General features: G+C 39.3%; 1 protein-coding gene across 3 annotated transcripts in view; it reads right to left on the bottom strand.

Annotated features, from left to right (window-relative positions):
* The window catches only part of ABAT (4-aminobutyrate aminotransferase), a 1,409,217-nt gene that overhangs the window by 112,584 nt on the left and 1,271,297 nt on the right, over positions 1–25,336 (bottom strand). For all 3 annotated transcript variants that reach the window (XM_044089599.1, XM_044089601.1, XM_044089600.1), the window contains one exon: positions 23,832–23,980. In XM_044089599.1, coding sequence (XP_043945534.1) covers positions 23,832–23,980 — 149 coding nt within the window. The remainder of the gene's footprint in view (positions 1–23,831; positions 23,981–25,336) is intronic.

The raw sequence follows: 25,336 nt of genomic DNA, 5'->3' as shown, positions 1-25,336 counted from the left end.
TCACCCTAATTTTATCATGGAGGCTCTTTTTGAATCAACATATTGCTTATTTTTTATATGCTTCTATATATACATTTTTTGTAATAAGCTTTTGATTGTCCATTATAGATGCCAAGTGATTTTTTAATAATGTTGGAAGAGAATGATTTTTAGTAGAGTGTTTTGTTATTTGCCTTATTAGTTTTATCAGTACTAGTTTTATAAATAGATTTCTTAAACATGAATTTTTTTATGGTGCACATGTTGATATAGATGTTAGGTAAGAGATTGTGTTTTTCAACACCGAGATGTGCTGATACTTTAAAAATAACAATGTAGCAGGATATGATGCAATAATTGTTGTGATTAATGTGTGTATAAATTAGCTCTGTTTTATGAGTGCTTTTTGTCTTGAAGAAACCCACATGGATGAAAGCGCTTGCCACTATCTGCAATAAACATTTGGATTTTCGTCTTTACGTGGACTTGTTTTTTGGCTTCCTGCCTTATTGAAACTCATTTGTTCATGCCTTTTATCTGATGCTGATGTACTTTATCTTATGCTGATACAGCTGAACAGTCCTGGTCTGCTCCTCAGCGTTTTGACTTTGTGCTTAGTGTTTTACTTTTGCGGTAGGAGCGTTTGTATATATAGAAGCATATATAAAAAATAAGCAATGTGTTGATTCAAAAAGTGCAATCCACAAAAAGCATCAGAAAAACATTTAAAACTTTACTACTAGCTTCCTGCTTTTCAGGGCTGGTTTAACAGAGATTTTGTCATTCAAACCCGGCTACTGCTCCGCCCGTAACCTAATAATCCACTTGATTTCTGTTCTCTCAGTGTAATTCCTTGTGTGGACTTACTGAGGAGTTTGAGCAATTAGAGACTGATTTTCTGAAGCTGAAAAAGCTTCAGACACAGAGGGTTTTAAAGATGCCCACAACGGGAACGACTTATCCTGAGCTGCTGTATAAGTGGCAGCAATTAAACATCGAGGTGAGCATTAAATACAAGACTTTGCTGAATGAATTCTTTTTGCCTGAGGGGGAGAGCCTCCATGATAAAATTAGGGTGAGGCAACATTTTATCCTAAGAAAGTATCCAGTAACAGCAGTACATAGTTTAATGGAGCGACAGCTTGATTATGTTTATTTGTTTGAGAAAAAATTATTGGAACAGAAACATAACAAGTTACAGAGACACTGTGAACATCATAATAACAACACACAGCTGCAGCAGAGTACTCCTGGTGTTGATTCGGTTCAGACGATTGACACCAGGGAAGGTGTGGCGGCACGGAGCATAGTAGATTTAGATGAGGGTACCTCGTATAGAGCTGAGGCACACAAGATTGGCAACATAACATCTCTGAATACAGATAATAAACATCTACAGGAATTTAGACCCTCGGTTAGAAGAAAGGTAGTGAATCCCCCACCTCAGGAGGGAGCCATTGGTCATACTCCTTTCCCCATCAATGATACATACAGGGGAGGAAGGAACAGATCAATGAGCTAAGGGAGACAGAAATGGAAGGTGTCAGGGGAGGAACATTTGGGTCCAACCCTCAAGAAAATGTGGGAGAAAGTACCCAGACTTTAGTATGGAATCTCTCCAGTAGAATTCTAACTGAGGGAGAATTAGACGTTTTGAACAAAGGACTTTCTTTTATACCTTCTGTTAGAAGTGATATTACAGATTCAGTCATGGATGTTATTTGGACGCAATGTACAACTTAAATTAGATTATGGCAATCAGCCAATGGCTGCAATAGGTCCTGTGTTTAAGAAACCGAGCACTTATGTTCCCATGTTGCATCCTTTATTGGATGCCTTTGTCAAGTTGGTTGAGGGTGACTTGCACAAACTGGACACTGAAAATAGGAAGAGAAAGAGGTTTGGCAATCTTTCCCCTAAATTAAGAGCTGCCCTGAATCAACTCAGGAATGATACCATGATAATGATTAGGCCTGCGGATAAGCGAGGACCAGTGGTAGTAATGGATAGAGTGAGGTATCAGGATAGCATGATAACCATGTTGAGTGATGATAGATTTTATCTCACTATCTCCATGGGAGATATAGAGGATAGGGTCTTACATATCTATGATACGTTAGATGATCTACGTAGAAGTAAGACAATTAGTTTAGATTTGTTTCAATTCTTTTTTGTAGAGAACCCGTTGATTCCCGTTATACAGGGTTTACCCAAGATCCACAAGGACCCTGTTTCTCCCCCCAAGAGACCAACTGTGGCAGGAAGAGTGGGTTACTGAACCCCTGTCTCTATATTTAGAGAAGTATCTGAGACCAGTAGTTGAGAAATTCCCTTACATTTTAAAAGATACTAAACAATTCCTACTTATGTTATATAGTAAAATGGCTACGTTACCACAAGATTTTGTTTATAAGCTTGTTACCTTGGATGTACAATCCCTGTTTACTGTCATACCTAATGGAGAAGGCACGAAGGCACAGAGAGCATACACAGATGCTGTATGGAAGAGACAGATTACACGATAGTACAGATAGATCTAATGTGTGCTTTATTGGAGATTATTCTTGAGAATAACGTGTTTCTGTTTAGTGAGGTTCCATGCATTCAAAAGGATGGCGTGGCTATGGGCACTTCTTGTGCCAATAGCTATGCCAACCTATTCATGGCAGTTTGGGAGAAGGAGAAATTGTTCCCCCTAGAGAGCTTCAAGGGACATGTTATATTTTATACACGGTTTGTGGATGACCTCTTCCTGCTTTGGACAGGAACAGATACAGAGTTACAATGATTTTTGGATGAGTTGAATTCACTTACAAGTTTTTTGAAGTTCACTATGGAAGAATCAGACAGATGGATTTCTTATTTAGATGTGTTTGTAGAACGTCTCCCTAGTGGATTGCTCAACACAGGAGTATTTAGGAAATCCTGTTATAAAAATACACTTTTACACAGGAGTAGTATGCACCCTAGGTATGTTTTTAGAAACATTGTGAGACGACAGGCGATTCGTGCATCCAGCTTGAACCCTACAGATGATGGTTTTACAAAGGAACTATTGGGTTTACAGAATAGACTAGTAGAAAGATCTTACAGTCCAAATGAAGTTACAGCAGGCTTTGAAGGGGTGAACTTGCCTAGAGGGGATGTTGCTACCCCTTATTTTGCTGACAGGAGTGGAGTTGAAAATGCAATGGAGTCCAGGATTGAAATCAAGAGGAATTATGATCCAGCAGTTAGGATGTCCCTTAGTTATACACAGGACATTTATGATATCAGATAAATCTTTACCAAGAATTGGGGAGTCCTCATGGTAGATCCATACTTGAAAGAGATTGTAGGTGATAGACCCTATTTCCAGTTCAGGAATAGGAAGAACCTGCAAAGAATGCTATATTATAACAGAGTCAGTAACACGGATCCAAGAGGCATGCCCCTTTTGGGTACCACTCCATGTAATAGTTGTAACTACTGTGCTTATTTAAGTAGTGACCCCAACTTTGTGCACCCAGTTACATGGAGAACTTTCAAGTTCAACTCTACAGCTACCTGTACAACTGAGCATGTAGTATACCTCGCCCGGTGTACAGCTTGCCCTGCATTTCATGTAGGGAAAACGGATAAAAGGCTCTGAGACAGGATTAGGGAACATCTATATCATATCCGCATTAAATCTACTAAGAATGCTCTTTCGAAGCATGTTCAGGGAACTGACTCACAACATTCCTTTAGGTTCCAAGTGCTGCAAGTTAACACCACTAGTATTGGGGGGGGGGGGATACAAGGAATTACACTGAGAGAACAGAAGTCAAGTGGATTATTAGATTATGGGAAGATCAGGAGCCTTGTTTGAATGACAAAATCTCTGTTAAACCAGCCCTGAAAAGCAGGAAGCTAGTAGTAAAGTTTTAAATGTTTTTCTGATGCTTTTTGTGGATTGCACTTTTTGAATCAACATATTGGTTATTTTATATATGCTTCTATATATACATTTTTTAATAAGGCTTTGATTGTCCATCATACATGCCAAGTGATTTTTTAATAATGTTAGAAGAGAATGATTTTTAGTAGAGTGTTTTGTTATTTGCCTTATTAGTTTTATCAGTACTAGTTTTATAAATAGATTTCTTAAACATGAATTTTTTATGGTGCACATGTTGATATAGATGTTAGGTAAGAGGTTGTGTTTTTCAACACCGAGATGTGCTGATACTTTAAGAATAACAATGTAGCAGGATATGATGCAATAATTGTTGTGATTAATGTGTGTATAAATTAGCTCTGTTTTATGAGTGCTTTTTGGTTTGAAGAAACCCACATGGGTGAAAGCGCTTGCCACTATCTGCAATAAACATTTGGATTTTAGTCTTTACGTGGACTTGTTTTTTGGCTTCCTGCCTTATTGAAACTCATTTGTTCATGCCTTTTATCTGATGCTGATGTACTGTATCTTATGCTGATACAGCTGAACAGTCCTGGTCTGCTCCTCAGTATTTTGACTTTGTGCTTAGTGTTTTACTTTTGCGGTAGGAGCATTTGCTTCCTGGCCATCACATTTGTTTGTTGTACATATACACACACACACACACACACACAGGTGTTACATCTTTAAAATCTACTACTCAAAAATCTCAAAATAACCACTGCACAGATTTAAATACTGCGTACTGCACCCCCATCTACCTCTAAACATTAAAAACTTAAATAAAGCACAATATTCCCATTTAAAACTGCTACTTGAAAGTCTCAAAATAACCACTGTACAAATTTAAATACTATGTACTGCACCCCCATTCATCTCTAAACATTAAAAACTTAAAGCACGATATTCCCTTTTTAAATAACTAAAGCCAGTAAATACTATGTACTTACCACTATCACAGTCATTGCTGGACTAGCTGGCTGGCTTCCTTCCTGCTGGAATGGCTAGCTGGATGACTGGCTCTCTATCTGCTGTGTGGCTGGGCTGGCTAGCAGGCTCCTTTGCTGGCTGGCTAGCAGGCTATCTTGCAGGCTGGCTAGCAGGCTCCCTTTCTGGCTTCTTGGCTGGCTGGCTTCCTTGCTGGCTTCTTGGCTGGCTGGCTTCCTTGCTGCTAGCTAGCAGGCTCCCTTGCTGGCTTTTTGGCTGGCTGGCTTCCTTGCTGGCTTCTTGGCTGGCTGGCTGGCTTCCTTGCTGGCTTATCTCAATCCTTTCCGATTCTGTAGTTATTAGCAGCTGTAGGGCATTCATACAAAACTGCTCTACAGCTGCGACCTTTGCAGGGCTCTTCTGACACAAATCCACACCCCCTTCCATCCTTGCAGCCAATTGCTGCTTGAATTACACCACCCAGACCTAACAGGGAATATCTCTAACTGTAGGTCAGAGTTGGTGACGTAACCACATTGCTGTGGAATAACCAGAAGTATTTTCGGCTTTTCCACGGCAATTCAGCTACACTGAAAAACGGGACTTTTAAAGTCCCACTGCCTGACAATGTGGGCAACAGGATGAAAAGGCTCAACCCGTGAGTATCCCGCTGACAATGGGATGGGTGGTAACCATATACAGGGTAGGAGATGGCCTTGGCTGCAACTTTAAGGTGGTCAGCTGGTTATCAGCTGCTAGGGTTATGGGCTTTGGTTTTTTAAGCAGTTTTGTAACATGTCTGTTGGGACTGGTTGTAAGGAAAAGGTATTGCTGTTTTTACTTGATATAGGAAGAACTGGTGGAGTAACAGAGCTGTTATTATTTGAGAGAGCTAAAATTGTTTCAGTGAAATATCTATTGAATTGTGTTGCTGTGGTATCTGTGTTGTTAGAGGTAGATGGTGGTGTGTGCTAGAGTTATCTAGTAGAAGGATTTTATTTATAGCAGGCCAAAACATTTGTGAGTTATTCTAGTGTTTAATTTGGATGTTATAGCAATTGTTTTGTGTTGTTTGATTATTTTTTTGGCCTTATTTCTACGTTCTTGGTATCCATGTTTAGATGCTTGGGATTTGATTTTGTGCCATAGATCCCAAGCCTTATCTCTCCTTTTTAGCAATGATCTAGTTTCTTTGGTTAGCCATGGGGCAACATTTGATTTTATTCTAATTGTTCTAGGAGGAGCTAGTACATTCAAAACATTCAGGAAGGTGGAGTTGGAATATTCTACAACAGCCTCTAGGGGGAGATGTTAAATGGTGTCCAGTTACAGAGTTTGAGGATGGATATAAAGCCTTGAAATTTGAAGTTTGTTTTATTCCTTACCAGACGGTAAGTGGTGTGTTTTAATGGGTTTATGTAGTGCCTGAGTAGGTAAGTTGGAAGATGTTCACTGAGGCTATCTGGGAGACAGAATGAAAGGAGACAGCAGGTCTGTTTGTTAGCATCCAATAAAGAATGGAGTGCCAATTTGATGATTTGTTAATTCTATTGGAAATTTGCATGATTTGGGTAAAGCCGTGGAGGTTAATGTGATTAGTGGGGTTTTGTGAGTTTCAGGTGAACCAATCTGTATTGAAGTCACCCATAATTATTATTTCCTGAGGCAAGGATTTTGACGACCAATGGAGTATATCTTCTAACGTGGAAAGATTATTTCCGGGAGATATTTAGGTACCTACTACATTTAAATGTTTCTTGGAAATGATTTTCAGTTTTGTAAAAATCACTTCTGAGTTATCAAAGTCAGGGGTATTTTGATCTATGGTTTCTACAATAAGGTTATTTTTAAATAGAATGGCTATTCCATCTCCTCTTTTGCCCTTTCTATCTACCCTAAGAATATTATATCCAGAAAGAAGGATTTCACTATTGCTAATTTCTGATTTTAGACAGGTTTCAGTAATCAGAACAATATCTGGTGAGTAGACAGAGAGAGTGGCGTGAAGCTCTTTCAATTTGTTTGCAATACTTTTGATATTTATATTTAGTAATAAGAGGTCAGATGCTTTCTGAGGGAGATTTAGTATACTTTGGGATTGGTTTGTGGATTGGAGATGTAATTGGTCTAAGTTTTGGGACCAGGGTTTGGGTGGATGTTTCCACTAAGAGTTGTGATGCTATGTTTATTATGATCTTGAGGAATTTAACTATACACATATTTCAGGGAGATGTGGGGGGAGTTACACTGTAGGAATAGACTATAGGGAGCTTGTTCGATGTTTGCAGTGTTAAAGATTGAGGGTGATATGACAATACTTAAAGATTTTATTTGCTGTGCATAGGAGAATGGTGTAATATGGGAGTGTACTGAACCATTTAGGTGGATGCGATATGAGGTTAGGTGTGCTGCTACTGACAGAATTATAAGAGCAGTGGTGTATAAGGGTAACCTGTTGTTATGGTAGGAGTTGTAAGTAGTAGTTTAACTTTAGAAGTGAGTTAGTATAGAGTCAGATGAGATTAAGAACAGTTATTGATGACTAATTGGCTCGGTGTGTTGGTTATTGGGTTTTGCAGTTAAGTGGTTAATACTTAATTGACTAGGTGAAGATAGTGAGCTTAGAAAGCAGGTAGTACTAGATATGTAAACAGTGATGTAATGGAGATTTAATTGCTTGTGTGATTGGATAATGGAGGTTGTGGAGTGGTTAGTCTAAAATAAATGTAGGTATTGTGGGGTGGGTGAGAAATGGGGGTTGGGGAGCATAGTCAGCCCCAGCAAAGAGAGCCAAGTCATGCTCAAAGAAAAACAAGCAGCAACCCTGGAGCAAGAGGTTGGTTCAAATTGTTATGATAGTCTCTTTTGCAAAATCACCAGTCTGGGTTCTGCAGATTGCAGATATAATCCTGTTACCAAGGTACTATTCAAAATAAATATGGACAAGTGGGCTTGTATTATTATACTGCAGGATCTTATTGCTGAATGGGAGAGAGAAAAGATTCTTAACTGCTGTCCCTGATGGTGTGCTCAGTAATATTAGGTAACCTCATCTGTATATAATTAAAATTTGCTGTAGAGGTTGACCTACACTACTAGCAGAAAGCAGTCCTACTCGTCTGTGCTTCTTAGTGATTTCCACTAGATTATTTGCTAGTAGCAGCTGAAAACAGGTTAAGTTGTCATGGTAAACTTATGGACAGATTTTTAGAGGGGGAGAATTACTAGCAGAAAGCAGTCCTACATGCCTGTGCTTCTTAGAGATTCCCAGTCGATTACTTGTTAGTAGCAGCCAAAAACAGGTTAAGCTGTCATGGTAAACTTATGGCCAGATTTTTAGAGGGGGAGAATGCTGATCCTACAACTCCGATGGTCCAGACAGCAGGGAAAGATATCTGTAACACATGCCTGATGCCCTCCAATAGTCTGCCACCATCCTGTATATGACAACTTTAAAATGTAATATTGATACATATTCTTATCATATCATTGCTACCAGTGAACTGAGCCAGACCTAAGTTAGAATTTTTTGGAAGGTGTTTGAAAGGCAATTTCTAGAAACACACCTTTCAGTGAGCCTGGGCGTTGAACTGGATGGACAAGAAGATGGAGCAGATGTTCGCTGTCTATACTGAGGATGAGAGTATGCCCAGGAACTTTCTGATGGTCAACATCTAGAACCAGACTGTGAAAGAGCACTGCAGACAAACTGGGATCTACTGGACTGGCGTGCAGGCCTGTCCCCACTATGATGACTTATATTGGAGAGACACACAAGATTTTAGCCGGAGGGTCACAGAGGTCCAAAGCCAGCCATCTGATGCTTACAGTAAGTTACAAGCTCCAAAATTTAACAAGTGTATTGTTATGCATGTAGGCAGTAGGCATATTTATTTATGTGATGCATTGTGTTTCAAGTGTATTCCATGATTATCTGTATTAATAACAGCAATTTACAGGGAACAATAATGTGCTATGATCATTAATGTTAAGACTTGGATGTTGACGCATTCTGAAATTTTCTGCAACTATAATGGGACAAGAATAAATATTATGTAGAACTGTCCATTATCTAAACTTCAAACATATTGTTATCACTGCTATTCCATAACGTCTGCTTTTAAAACATTTAAAGAAGTTTGAAGTCCCTTAGCTCCACTGAGTAAGCAATTTGGTAAAGTGAATGTTGTTTGCCTTTGTGTGGATGCAAATCCCAGTGTTTCCAATTTTGGAGAAACTATTGGCAGTAATTCATTTAATATTGCACATCACATACAGATGGTTTATATTTGCTTGATAACTTAAGTAGTACAGATTTTTACACATCTATCTTGGCCATGCTGCATTGATGCTTATAGTGCATAGGCTGTGGATGACCATGTATTTCTCCATTACTGGCAAAGCTTCTAGAAACATAACACAGTATACTTTGTTAATAATGATGTATGTGTGAATGCTGAGTAATACAAGCATATGTTACTTCTAAAGTGTAAATTTCATAGTCTGTTATAATCCATTATTTGTTTTCATTTACTGCTCTCCTACCCGGTTTAATTGTGTAGGTTTGGATCACATGGTTATTCACTAATTCAAACATAACTGCTATTCTATATCTGCTTTCAAAACATCTGAAGAACTTTAATAGCTATTTATGGGTTTCAAGTGAAGATAAATGTTTTCTTGCAAACTATGAAAGTTGGATACTGGAATTGTTACGGCTGAGGGGTATCACTGTAAGCAATGTGATGACATGCAATAACGATTACATAGTTTTGGTGTTTGAATCCCACCACATACATTACATACAACATTGTCCAGTTTGAATATTCTTACACAGGCATGCCTGACTTGCAGAAAATGTGTTATAAGCAGTACTGCTTTTGCTCCATTCTGTTAAGTCATTTATGTTATGGGTATCAGCAGTTTGTATATATTATGTACAATGCAATGTTAAATGTGTACAGCAGCTCATATACTGCACATGGTAGTACTTGAACATTTCTTTTAATTTTCATGTAATATACACACACACAAATTCCTATACATTTATAGGGTCTATGTTAAATGTTCGAACATTCAAAATATCGAACATTACATGGTCGAGATCAAATGTTTGACATTTGGATGTTCGAACATAAAAAAAAAAAAAAAACAGAAAAAAACACTTTAACAGTGTAGGCAGGGGGCCACGCTCCCCAAACCCCCCCTACTTAAATATACCAACTCTGAAATCACACTTCAGTGCAGAAAAGGGAAATTCTCCCTATCTGCACCGTACGGTGCCGTTGAAAGTCTATCTTCGAGCACTCAAAATTTCGAACGTTTGGTCTCGACCATGTAACGTTTGAAATTTTGAGCGTTTGAAGATTTGACAGGTACCCCATTTATATATAAGTCCATAAAAATGACAAACACGTACACCTGCACACATAGATCTAAATATATATGCCTGTGTACACATACGTATTTATTAATTTACATTCATGCATATGTACATACAGGAAGACTGCAATGCTGAAGTATCATTCATCATAAACAAGTATACACAATTTTATTGATTATGACATAACACCCCACTAAGTTCAGCATACAATAACTGTATACATTTGTAGGTCTTTCTCCACCTGATTAGCTATATCTGTACCCTTACACAATGTCATCTTAAACTGGCACATTTATTAGTGTGTCTGATGCTTCACCTGTGAATTCATAGATGTAAGTTGTTTGACTTCCATCAATTCATGCAATTATAGCAAAGCTCAATTAACTAGGCGAGTAGGATTATGTTTTTTTGTATGAACACAGGTGGAAGTTGTAGGTTTGAATTTATCTTCTTCCTGTTTGTCTGTCTTAATGCTCATGTGTGCATAGTATTGAGCGTGAAATATCAATGAATGAATATGGAAGATGTGATATTGTACTGTATGGCATTGCTTGCTAATGTAACAATAGGTTCATAGGTTCATAGGTAGGTACTAGGCTATCGGCCCTAGGGCCCATACAAGCCTAGCCAAAAAATGTAACCTGGCTTTCGCCGCCCAAGAAAATTATTTTCCTGTGCCCCTGTCGAGTAGAGCCACAGAAGTGATCCCCGGGGTGAATTTCCCATTTCCCATCCAATCATCAAGATTTTTCTTGAAGAGTGCTAATGAGGAGCTCTGTTTGACATAGATAGGTAGTCTGTTCCAGAGTATGGGAAGTCTCTGGGACAGGAATCTATCCCTCCAGCATGTTCTGTTTATTGTGGTGACAAGGTTAAGGTCCCTAGAGCGTGTAGCTCGGAGGGATTGGGATTTCTTTAAGTGGAGCATGTCCAACAGCTCTGGGTTTGACATAGCTTTGTATGTTAGGCAGAGATCGCCCCTGAGTAGGCGATATGTGATGGAGTAAAGCTGTAGTTTTTTGAGACGGTCTGCACAGGGCATCTGTTTGAGGCCAGTAATTCTCTTTGTGAGGTATTTCTGTGGTCTTTCCAGTTGTTGTAGATGTCTTGTGAGGTACATACCAAAAGGGACGTTGTACTCTATAATGGGTCTAATGAGTGATGAGTAGAGGGGAACAATGACCTCTTTCTTCTGGATGAGAATCCTTTTGTGATGAGATGAGCCACATAGAAGGATTTCCTGACCACTGTGGCGATGTGATTACCAAAGGAGAGACTACTGTCCACCTGTGTCCCAAGGTCTCTTATCACATTTTCGGCATTAAGTAGACTACCAGCTATGTGGTAGTTCATGGGTACAGAGTTTTTACCAAAGGGGATGACAATACACTTTTTGGCATTGAGCTTCAGGCCATGGCTTTGACACCAGGTATCTGTCTCAGTGAGGCCCTTTTGTAGTTTGCCCACATCGTTAGGAGTTTTGATTATGACTCCTAGTTTGCAGTCATCTGCAAACTTTGTTAGCCAAAGACCTTCTGTGTTGGCCTGCACTTCAGAGAAGTAGATACCAAACAGGAGAGGACCCAGGACTGAACCCTGTGGTACTCCACTTGTGACTGGTCTGATGTCGGATTTGGAATCTGCTACTTTCACAGTGTGGGTTCTGTCCGTCAGCCAGTTGACAACCCATCTTGTGACATAGGGATTTATACCTAGTTTAGTGAGCTTATCTATAATTCCAGAGTGGGGGATGGTGTTGAAAGCCTTGGCGAGATCTAGATAAGCTGTGTAAACCATTTCACCCTCATCTATGGCTTTGGTGACTGCTTCAAAGAAGTCAATCAGGTTTAGGAGACATGATCTGCCTTTTACAAATCCAAACTGAGTAGGGTCTAGAGTTTGGAGATTACCAATGTCTTTGTTTATGAGTTTCACGATGATACGTTCCATGGCCTTGCAGACCAGGCTCATCAGGCTAATGGGGCAGTAGTACCTGGGGTCCATCGTGGCTCCCCCTTTGTGGAGTGGGATAACTGTCGTGGTGCTCCATTCAGTGGGTACAAAGCCTGAGGTGAGGCTATGACTGAACATGGTACTTAGGTAGGGTGCCACTTCATTCTGTAGTTCGTGTAGAATGCAGCCTGGGATATTGTCAGGTCCCATGGATGCTGTGTTCTTGTAACTACGTCTTTCACAATTCTTCTGCTCTATGTACCAGTCACTATGTACTGAACTAAACAACCCTTCTGTTGCTGTAATACATCATATTTTTTCTATTTCCAGCTTCTGAAGATCATGTCAGGAACAGAGCATTTGTAGAAAGTGTACATATAGGCTTGAGAAGTAGCGGAGGGAGAGAGGTATATGTCATTACTTTCCAACTTTACGTCTCCAGAAATAGTATTAACATACTGAAATCTTCAGGTTTAGATGTGTAGTCCTATGACATTCATAGTCATGTTAATGTTATGTCAGATATATCATAGTGCATCTGTGAGGTATGTGTAATACATAGTGATTTACTGCTAATCACATCAATATGTACATAATCTGATGTGGAATGTTGTCTTATGTGTTAGCAGATGCTTTTTCTCACACTGAGGTTATGCACTGTTTGTTGACACAACCTAAATGAAACACATCTCCGTTCAATTGGAATATTTATTTTGACTTAAATGTTTTGGGCGGCTGTGATGGTGCAGTGGTTAGCGTTGCCACCTCACAGCAAGAGGTTCTCCGGTTCGATCTTCAGCTGGGGTGCCTTCTGTGCAGAGTCTGCATGTCCTCCCTGTGGTTGCGTGGGTTTCCTCCGGGTGCTCCGGTTTCCTCCCACATCCCAAAGACACGCTGTAGGTAGATTGGATACTCTAAATTGGCCTTAGGTGTGAGTGTGTGCATGTGTGTGCCTTCTGTGGAAGGTTGGGCGCTGGGCTGGCAACTCGACACTGTAAAACTCCACTGCCAGTCATCAGCGGACAAGTGATCCGCTGTGGTGACCCCTAACCGGGAAAAGCAAAAAGAAGAAGAAGAATTTTGACTTCAATGTTTTACATATTAGTTACTTTTTTCTGTTACTGCTTTTCGCACAACATGCAGTTGCAAATTTGTAGGTATGACAGTGGTTCTCTGTGAATTATATGCTGTGCATAGCCTGCCTATTCTATTACCGAATGGGTGAATGCTGACTAGTCTCATTGCTGTTAGCAGACCTTAATTGGCATGTGCTGCTTCAGTACCACTGCTCTTGCAATACTGTATAACTGTACTGTGATGGTTTATTAAACACTACCATACATATACTTTTCTGTTATTGGTGGGCTACAAGCCAGTCCTAGTTTTACTGTATGTCTAAAGTATTGCAAAGTATATTCAAGTATTGCTGTGCTTGTCACAGTGTTCAGTTGTTCAAAAGGTTTCAAATTCTATTCTGATTATATAATATTGTGATGTCACCCATTAACCAAGTTGCATTGCTCATCTCATTTGCATCTACATTTTAAGTGTAACATTGGTTGTTAATCTTACAATATATTTTAATGACATTTTTAACCATATTATGTCAGCATAAAACACTGGTTGCACATAATAATGACTTACATTGGAAGTTTAAATGGCATACTGACACCTCAACATAAATGTGTGAGGCACACATCGAGTAATGAATCTGGGACACATTCCTAAGGAGTTGATCTCAGAGTCTCTGACTGACATTGGTGCAAGGTCTATCTAGCAACATGCTTATAATAGGTGCCACATTCCCAATGGTCTGCTGTCAATGTCAGTGTTCACCTCATATGCTTTGCTGTTGTTAATTGAATATCATGTAATTGCTTTACATTATGTTGGTGCGCATCTGACAGTACAGTAATAAACAGTTGTTTCAGATCTCTGCCTGTTATGTAACACGTCAATGCATACTGTGAAGCAGTAGATAGATGTGGCAAAATAAGATGACTCGAGAAGTTTATTATATCCACATACATATCACTATTGTGACAATGACCTCCTCTCCAGCCCCTTCATAATGATTCAGTAACATGTATTGTACATTGTGTAATCTCTGTTTGTAATACTATACCTATGCATATGACTATTGGCATGTTTTTTAACAGACCTGTTATAGCAACACATTGTACAGTCTCACACAATGTATATGATGACTGCTTATACATCTATAAAATGAATATGTATTTTAACTGGCATGTGCATTTATGTACATGCCTAATCAATGACTGTGCTTTACTTCAGACATGTTCTACATATGACTGTGATATATGTTACACACCATTTTGTAATTTGGTATGGTTCGGATGTATGCCTTATATCAAATAATGTGTTATAATTGGATAAGGTCAGACAGCAGTATAACATCACATACACAACAGTTACAGCATGTAGATGGCATAATTTTTGTCTGAATTTTCATTTATTCATTTTTTTTTGGTTAATACCTATTATTTTATATAAGGTTTTGTTCCTGTGTTGAAATGTGACAAATAGTGGAACCTGTGCCACTTCACCAATTAGACAATGATGCGCCAGACCACTGTCAGCTGAATAAAACTCCGAAAGCCAGGATGGTGACCATGACTGGGACGATGAAGATGATGATGACAGCAGACTGGGACCTGCACGTACCACTGCTCCTGCAGGTCAGCATAGAAGACTTCCACCACTACAGCAGGCTGACAACTTTCAGGACCAGATCCAGGATTTAGTGAAAGACTTGTTCCAGATGCAGATGAGGAACCTGATGGTAACGTCTTTCATGACATGATGCACAACATATTAGGCTTCTTCCAGATATCTAGCAAGATCTTTTGTGATGTTCAACTCCATCAGGGTGGTCCCTCAGAAATACAAGTACTGCCTGTGTGTTTCATTTATGTAATGCTGCCACTATGGTGTTTCCTATATTCCAATTTTTATGGCCTAGGCACAATTGGGCACTTATCCCAAACAGCAGTCATGCTTTTTTGGACATACATCATAATGGACACCACACATATCAGGACATATGTGGCTTCAACTTGCTGCTGCAGTATGACACACATTAGCAAATGACACATACATTACCATTACAACTTACATGATCATCATATGATGTTATTACTGCATACTTTGCTCCATATGGGCAGGGATGCTACTCCTTCAGCTTCTATGTGTGTATGCATGCGTGCGCGTGTGTGTGTACTCCTATGCATGCAGTGCAGCATAATACTGTTATGTCCAATACACTCTGGCCCTGTATGTGACAGATATGACTGTTGCCATTAGAATAATGAAAGTGAGACACAATTGTTATGCTTGTGTAGTTCCTGTATTTACTTGGAAGGGGTGATAGCAACTCACACACGACATGGCTCTCATTCTTTTCGCTTAACACTTTAAGGTCACTCAAGTGTGTTTATTTGCACATGTTGTCGAAGTGCATGTACTACACCCATCTGTGTAACGATTGTTGCTGCCATATGTCTATTCCACAGCATGACATGTCTTTGATTTTGGACCTTATGTTAAATTGTTGGGTCATGTTGTTCCACTGGCACAATGAACTTGCATGTGCCATGCACTGGCAATTATTGTGCCACGTTATTTTAGAGTACTGTGACAGGTACATCTGAACATGTAATCTTCACATACTGCATTGATATGCACTGGTCCCTTATTTAACATATGGAGGTGATACTTTGTTTAGCATTACTCATGACTCCATTTTTTATCTATATCGTCCTTATGGCACAAAGCAGTCTTTTTGAACATAGCTTATATTAGACATGTACACACCAGTTAGCATACATGTCCATGCATTTGCAGTACATATGCACTGATTTACAAGGATGTACACATGTATGGCTGTAATATGATCAACACACAACCTCCCTTGTAATATGCAACAGGTTACATGCATTATTCATTTTTGTTGTGCTATACTTGTGTACACAGAACTGCCCTTTGATTAGTCCTATACATAAAATGTAATATTTGTAGCAGTAAGTGACTGTGCACCTGATGTATTATGTTTTCATGGTAGTATATGTGGGTATGTGATATCCAAACATACTTTTGTTGTGTAACTATGTCATTTGCTGTTTAACTACTACACATTATTGTGTTGTTTGTGTCATTTGTTCACAGATATGTTCATAGCCACCCCCAATGTACTATACATATGTGACAAATGTTGGCCATTTGCTTCAACAATGCAGCTAGAGAGGACTTGCAGTCCATCTCGTGTTGCAGACACATGCATATGCACTGTGTCTCCTTAGCTATGGTTGTCCTACTTTATTCTGTGCCTACTTTCTCTTGCTGGAATTTCCTCACTGATGAGCACTTATGTTGTCCATTTCCCTTCCCCATTACAGCTTTGGACTTCATGTTTAACATACATGTAGCATATGTATATGTGTATGCTTACCTTCCTGTAATGTATCACAGCTGTAATGAAGGTGTACTGGTACAATATGACCTTCTGCCACCATGATGGGTATTATACACATGCAAGACAAGGTGGTGGCAACTAAGTAGATTACATCAGTGTTTATGTTGTACTTATGTGTTATGTATTACCAAGACATTAGTATACTTCCTTCCTATGCAAAGGCTTGCATTCCTTAACTTTCATTAATGATATATGTATCACCATTTACTTGATATTCCCTTCTTCTTTACCCTCATCCCACATCTGTTTTTCCCTCACCCTATTTCCTTGTGTCTGCGTGTTAATTGTACTCCCCACATGTGTCCCGCAACCACTGTTAGCTACTGTCAGCCACAGCAATGTGGTCGGGGTCTATATTATTTCAGCAAATGCTTAAAATAGAGAATGCTGTTTAATTGACCCAATAGTCTAAATCCCTAAATCTCGAACACACGGAACAGCGTTTTTTTTCCCCCAGGGAAAAAAATCGCTGATCCGTTAAAAAAAAAAAAAAAAAAAAAAAAAAGACAAAAAAAATCCAAACACAAAATAAAGTGGGGGGCTTCACCCCATGCCTCCCAATGTGGGAGGATGTGCCCTCACAACCCCCTGCTTAAATATACCAACTCTGGGATCGCACTACAGTGGAGGAAATGGCAAAGTGCCAAACACGGCCCAGTGATTTTTACCCCTGGGAAAAAAATCACTGTTCCATGTGTTCGGGATTTAGGGATTTCGACTTTATTGGGTTGATTAAACACAGTTTGCTATTTTAAGCATTCGCTGAAATAATATTGACCGTGTGGCTGTTATTGCCTTTCACCTTCACTAATTTTTTGGTAGAAATTTTGCAGATTATATCTTATTCCACAGAATGTGATGGGTGTATTTATATATGTCCATCTATGTATTACAGTTTGTTTGTGTCTTTCGGCTTTTCCCGGTTAGGGGTCGCCACAGCGGAACTCCGGTCCACTAATGATTGGCAGTTGATTTTTACGTACCAGCTTGCCAGGCCTGACGCACAACCTTCAACGAAGGTACGCCCATTCACGCATGTCTCCATGCAGAAGACGCTCCAGCTGAGAATCGAACCAGGCATTATCTTACTGTGAGGCGACAATGCTACTGCAGCACCACCACCGCGGTCTATGTATTACAATGATATCCATAATTTTTTAGACATAATGGCTGATGCACATTTGTCTTCATTTAGTACTTTCCATGTATTACCTTCAGTAGATGCTCATTGGTAATGCACATGCATATATTATTTTATAGATGAGTTTTTCTTGAATACATGTTGGATGACTGATTGTGATTGTGCTGACTTTGCTGTTTATGTCTGCCTTGTGCTGAGGTATTCTCTGTAGACTGGGCTATATTTGCATATTAGTTGGTTAGCTGCAAATATTGTGTGGAACTCTGCAGATTGCACTGAGTTCCACAAAGTTTCTAGGATCTGGCACATAACTTACTAAGGTTTATTATTAATTCTGTAAAGGGGATTTTGATTACAATGAACTTACTAAGGTTTATTATTTATTCTGTAAAGGGGATTTTGATTAAAATGAATTTGACTATGACTTTTTTTCCAAAAAGAATCATGCATTGGTTTTCTAAAATCCTTTTTCAAATAAGCATATTGTTTCCTGTTTAAAAGAAAAAAATGGCTTCCTCTCTTGTTACATTGGTGTGTGTCCTTGAGTTTCATGATCAACAGACTGTTTGGCATATACATCTCAGAAGTACAGACAAGCATGGAAGGGCTGTGGCTGACTAAGTTTGTGGATGACTGCAAACTGGGTGCTATAACAGAGTCTCCAGCTGACATGGAGATCCTCTAGAAGGGCCTAAATGAGACTGATGCATGGTGTCAAAGCTATGGTCTCAAGCTAAATGCAAAAAAATGCGTAGTAATCCCCTTTGGAAAAAACAGAGTACCCGCAAACTACAACATAGGAGGTAATCCCCTGAAATCTGAAGAAGAAATAAGGGATCTAGGGACCCAAGTAGACAGTCAGCTTTCCTTTGATAACCATGTTGCCAAAGTGGTTAGAAAATCCTTCTATGTGACCCATCTGATCACGAAAGGGTTCGCATCAAGATCTAAGGATGTAATGGTGCCCCTCTATTCTTCCCTAATCAGACCCATTATTGAGTACAATGCACCATTTGGAATGTACCTGGCTAGACATCTCCAGCAGCTGGAGAGACCAGAGGTACCTAACCAAGAGGATTACTGGCCTCAAACAGTTGCCCTATGCAGCACGATTGAAAAAGCTAAGGCTGTTCTCTGTTGCATACCGCTTTCTCAGAGGCAATCTCTGTCTAACGTACAGAGCCATGTCCAACCCAGAATTGTTGAACATGCTCTATCTTAGCAAAACCAAATCTACTTGAGCTACATGCTCTAGGGATATAAACCTCAACACAACAATGAATAGAACATGCTGGAGGGATAGATTCCCTTCGCAGAGACTTCCCTTACTATGGAACAGGGTCCCGATCTACATAAGACAGAGCCCCTCACTATCACTCTTCAAGAGGAACCTTGATGAGTGGATGGGTAACAGAAAGTTCACACCGGGGATCACACCAACAGCACTACTAGATAGGGGCCAAGGGTACTAGCTGCTAGTACAAGGGTCTAGGGAACTACTAAAGGGGCGGTGAATACCGCACAACGTGGCTGGGCTAATATATGCCTTCGGGCAGATAGCCCAGTACCAACCTATGAAGGAATATATTTGGCATTCTCCTCCTCACAATGCTGATGCTGGGGTCACTTTGCATTTAATGGCAGATCGATTTTACTAGGCTTGCTGTGACATTTAGGAAGACAGTTTTAACACAAGTTCAATGATGGTGCTACTCTTCTTTCCGTTGTATTCCTCCTGCATGTAGCCTACAGAGCTTCGTGTAACACACCAGGATTCCTCCTCAGTTTTAAAGAAAATAAAAAAAAACCCTGCAGTGAACCTAAAGAGTTTAAGCAAAAGTGTAGGTCTCTGCTGCCTGATGTTAATTAGATCAGTGTGTGCCCTATGCAAATTCTACTTAAAAAAACTTTTACATGTTTACAACAGGCTAAAAACAACTGGTTGTATGACAGACTTCACAAATGAATTTGGGCCTCCTGTTCCACTACTGTCCAGGCACCACTTGTGTATATGTATGTATACATGTATGTATATGTATATTTATTTATTTTATTACTAATATGCTTATATACCAGAAGGAAGGTATTCAGCAGTTTCAGTATATATTTTGGTATCTGAGACTTCTGATCTGAAATAAAATGTGAAGACAAAAGATGTGGTTAACACATTTTAAGTGACTAACCTGCTCAATCCTAGGATGATACCTTTTTACAGTAAGAATCTGTTTGAACAGCAACATTGCAGTGGTCAAACATATAGGTCAAACTCTTAAAAGGACAGACTAAACAGATTCTGGAAGTTCTGGGGGTTGTAAGTCTGAAACCTTTTTGTTCTTTCACCTTGCCAGTCTGAAACAAATCTTAAAAATGATCCCCTTGTGCTTTCACTTCCATTTTGAATGTGTTATCTCCAGACCTCACAATGCTATCCCCTAGGCTGATGTTGATATTTATTCACCTGCCCCCAACAAAAGCACCCAGGAAGTAGTAGGGACATACTCCATTTTTCCATAGATGTGATGTAATTCCACAGATTTGTGGCTCTGTCTTAACTCACTCAAGGTTCTTCAAGACTTTGTTTACCCATGACATGGTCTGTAGAAAAGAAGCATTCTCTTTACTAAGGGACAGAATTTAACTTTACATTTCCTCACTAAGGGATAGATTTTTTATTCTAGATTTTTTTTTTGTGGTTCATCACAAAGCAATATTTTTCTTTGGTGAGTGACATGAAGGGAAAGGCCTCTTCCAAACAGATTGTGACTTAATCCAATAGATTTCTCATAAAGAACTATAGTTTTCTCATATACAGCCTGGCATACTGCATAATCAGTAATTAAAAAAAAAAAACAACCTTGGTGGCTTATAAATCGAGTAGGCCGACATGGGGAAGCCATTTTCTTCCAGTCTTCTTTTTCACATCAGATGATATCAGACACAGACTAGGATTTCACATGGGTGCCCTGACAGTTTAAGGTCAGTGATTGCTTGGTTGCTAACTGGATCCTGTAAATCAGTCTAAAGGAATTATGTCCATGGAATAATCTATCAAAACATTCAAAACCTGACTGCATTTTGGAATTGTTTCAGGTAGGTGCACACAATACTACAATAATGTACTATATAAACAAACAGGAAGAACACATTCCTAGTAGGTGTGTAGGTTGACTGAGAGACTACAGAAACTGTCTCTGTCTTTCAAATAATGGCAGTGTATCTACTCGGAAACCAGAAATTCTTACAGACAACCTAAGTAAAATATTTTTGTGGACCAGTAGTGGTAGCTGCATCCAGAGGTTTTTGCAAAGCTTACAAAAATCGGTGAAGTTCCTTAGATATATTTATTTGCTTCACTAAAGCGAAATTCTCCCATTTCTCACAACAGAACCAGGACACTCTTAATTGAAAATAAGAAGGGACACTTTTCTTTGGATTACAAAGGACTGACCCAAATGGCTCTCCTTGCTATGCTCATCTGACCCATTCATTTCTCCATCAGGGTGACACCTCTCAAGCCTATTCACTCCTCAGTGGAGGCAAGAGTTGTCAAGTAGAATGTTGGAGAGGGAGCTAGTCTGCTGATTCTGTTGGCTCTCCTATCCCTGCCCCTTGGAAGATTGCATGCCCAGCCATAGCTGCTCTTGGTAAGTGCATGGGCACTACCACACATACACAACCTCCTGGTTAACTGTCAAATCACTGAAAAGGTTGGGCACACTGGGCTGCTTACTGTGGATGATATGCTTGCACTCCTATAGGTGTCATCAAAGCAGTAAGCTGAGTTGCTTCCCTTCACCCAGAATGTGCAATCTGGTGTTGTGGCCACTTGCCCTCCCCCCATCCTTCTTTGCTCAGTCCCTCATTTGATTATTCTGCTAGTCGAATTAAGATCACCTAGGGTGCAGTCAGAGCACTTATCCCCTTGCACTATGGGCCAAGTAGAAAGAAGCCTCTCTTGTATGCTTAACCCCAATATACCTGGTTCAAATAGTTCTGGTAAAAGTGAAATGATAAAAAGTTAATTTTACTTAGCTCTTCTTGGCCAAGACAACATTTTCCCCACTAAATATTCAGATTCACTAAACAGTATTTTGTTGAGAATATTTAATCAAAACAGCACCTCAGCAAAAACTGGACATTTTGTGATTGTTTCCTCCAACGTACAATGTTCTGTTAGATTAATGAAAGGGTTGCAGGGAGTGTATTTGTGTGTAGAGGGTGTGGTGGCTTTGCCCCAACAGAAAAATATTTATTTGAAGACCAGTTTTCACTTAAATGCTGTTTTGCTTTACTAAATTTTGGCTCAAATGCTCTTTCATGATTCATAATCATGAAACAAGACCTGCTGTGGTGCTTATGTTCTCTAGATTGTGTAACTAGATGAGTAGTAGGTTCAAGTCTCACAGTGGTGAACTTGTGTGCAAGGCTTAAATGTCAGGTATGTATAGCTTCTGCAATAGACGTGCTGTAGCCACTTTCAGTCAGGGAAACCATTTAATTGCCTGGCATACACGGCATCCCTGGACCCTGTTTTAATTAACCTTTTGCACATCCACAAAACAAACGTCATCAAAACTACTAGATCAAAGGACCTAAATATTGCTTGCGACATAAATAGGACATGTTGGAGGGACAGATATGTTTCTCAGATAATTCCCATTCTTTGGAACTGGCTCCCCATCCGTGGGAAGCAAAGTTCCTCCCTATCCCTATTTAAGTGCAAATTGGATCAATGAATGGACAATCAGCAATTCACCCCTGGCCTGATACCTATGTCTTTGATAGACAGAGGCAGTCAGTAAATCACCCCTATATAAATCATATTTGTAGGTCACATTTAGGTTGCGTGGCTATACTTATAAGGGCCCTAGTGGCCATACATCTATGAACATATGAGTCAGACTTTATCCATTGCTCCTTCTTCAACAGCTATCCCAACAGTTTTCAGCTGATCCTCAGAGTTTTCATTTTTCTCCAGAAAGGAATGGTTTTGCAGAATATCTGTTGGGATAGCCAACTCCCTCAGTCTTTGTCATACTGCAGCTGACAAACACTTACCAGGTCAGATTAGGGCTAGTTCTATGATAATGGTGTGTAAGCACATGCAACAAAAACTGCACACAGTCACACACACACACACACACACACACACACACACACACACACACACACACACACACGCACACACGCACACGCGAACACGTGAACACAGGCACACACACACACACACACACACACACACACACACACACACACACACACACACACACACACACACACACACACACTTTAGATTTTTATTCCTAAAAGCCTCAAAGCTTACCCACAATGTTCTCTTTGGCACTAGAGAACTTGGATTTGTTTCAGTGAAACTTTGTATTAAAAGAATTCTATTAGTGCTGTTAACGTGAACGTAAATCTTAGAAAAGTGATGCAAATAGCTGAAGTTGGTTTTCCACTTTTCTGTGAGGGAATGGAGGGAGATACTTACACATCAGGTGTTTTTTGAAATTTTGGGTAGAATAGGTTGGTAAGAGGTGACGGGTTCTGAGTGGTTCAGGATCAGGGCTGGTTTCTAAGTATGGCTTGGTGCACTTAGTTTGAACTGGAAGTAATAAGTTGGGGAGGAGTTATATGTATATGAACTGGAAATAATACAGGAATAGTAAAAATTGTAGTGGATGAGGTTGTCATAAGAAATGCAGGTAAAATCACATATTTTAGCAACACCAGATCAAAATATAGTTATTCTCACCAATGCAAATTTTTAAATAAATATTGTCACAGGCTAATATAAAAATTAAGAAAATTACACATATTACTCACAGTAAACAACCTCCTTAACTCTAGGAATACCTGAATATAATGTACAATGGCATTTGAATAGATGTATCTCAGCCAAGTTGTTCTGGCTAAGCAAAGGATATAGGTAAAGAAAATATAACTTCTGTAGAAAATGGAATAAAAATGCTCTGCAGTAGGCAGCCAATGTAGAAAGCATACAAACGACATCTGATAAAGCAGAATAAGTTCTTACCTCTTCCAAGCATCGTGCCTCTTCTACTTTGTTTTCCCTGACAAAGTCCTCCAGGGGATACTGCATTCTGGGAAATGGGGCGATTGGCCAATCAAATGATGGGATATCTAACTTGTGAATAGGCTTTGAATGTGTAGCAGCTAGGCAACCTGAAACCAGTAGCAGATAATGGCATTGTATTAGCTTTTGAAAATCATAAAGGTGAAACTATACAAAGGCAAAGTCTTAAGTTTGAACATCTTCACTTTAATCTGTTAAGCAAATTACAAGTGCTTTTGAATGTTCTTCAGAAGATTCGATTACTTTGCAAGACCCACTTTGTAAAACATAAGCAAGACTTCATTTGTTAAATGTATCACTTTTGTTAGATAATCCTACAGCATAGTAGACATTAAAACAAAAGCCTTTTTGAATATCCTGCTGCTACTATCATCATTAAAGGCACCACCAAATATATTTTTGGACCATGAGGAGCATGTCAGAGGCAAAGAATATTATATTTTTACTTACTTCATATCTGCCTTCCTTTACATTTCCTGTTCATTTCCAAATAATTTCCAAGTCAGTATGTAGTTTTATGATTACATTTTACCATTCTATGAACTCATTCTAGTTTTGATGTCTACTGACAACATTTTTTGTCCATCTGTCTGGCAAAATACGAACCGATTAAGTAAAAGAAGTGGGGGATAAGTTAGTGTTCTTAAGACTGATATAACAGTTTGACACTAGGTACTAGGAAGGGTCTGCCAGGGGACAAAGAAAACAAATGATTATACTACGTTGTGGTTTGTCTTAATGACATTAGAATTTAAGATCAGGCAATGAAAGTCACGAAAGACTAAAGAGGAAGAGTTAACAGTAGCACTACACATTGTTCAATGCGCATTAAAAGGACAGGCAGGAAATGATAAAGCATATCAGAGTTTTAGAAATAGGAAAGAAAAAGGCAGACATACACAGTCAAAATGACTCAAGGGAGGACATTAAAAAGAATGGGATAAAGAATATGATAGTAATAAATGTTGGCAATTGTACAATAAGTGGTCATTAGTATTCCAAAATTTGCACGCTGATTGGACAGCCCAACCAGTGTTCCCATTGGAAGTTGAGCATTTACCAGCAGAAAAAAAAGTCTGGCTGCAGAAGTACCATTGATTGGCCAGACTTTCTGTTGCCATATCCTGGGGGACTGAGCAAAGTACAAGAAAATTAGGTACCTTCTGCAAAACTAAGGAAATGGAAACATACCTGATTTTCCTTGAATTTCTGTGCTATCTCTACTACAGCCTCAAAACAAAAAAACAGCAATGGGGATTTTCTTTTACCATCTCTTCTCCTGCACTGCACTGATGAACTGTGCAAGTGTGGGAATGCAAATCCCATACGCATGCAAAGTACATCAAACATGGAAGAGTGCAGAGGAACACCACTCTGCACCATTACGAAAAGACATTATTTAAGAAAGGTAGGCAATTTCTTTCTTAAATAATGTCATTGTATAA

Source organism: Protopterus annectens, chromosome 12.part0 (genome assembly GCF_019279795.1).
Source record: "Protopterus annectens isolate FY-2018-M chromosome 12.part0, PAN1.0, whole genome shotgun sequence".
In the NCBI taxonomy this organism is placed as follows: domain Eukaryota; kingdom Metazoa; phylum Chordata; order Ceratodontiformes; family Protopteridae; genus Protopterus; species Protopterus annectens.
This window is presented reverse-complemented; position numbering and strand designations above follow the sequence as displayed.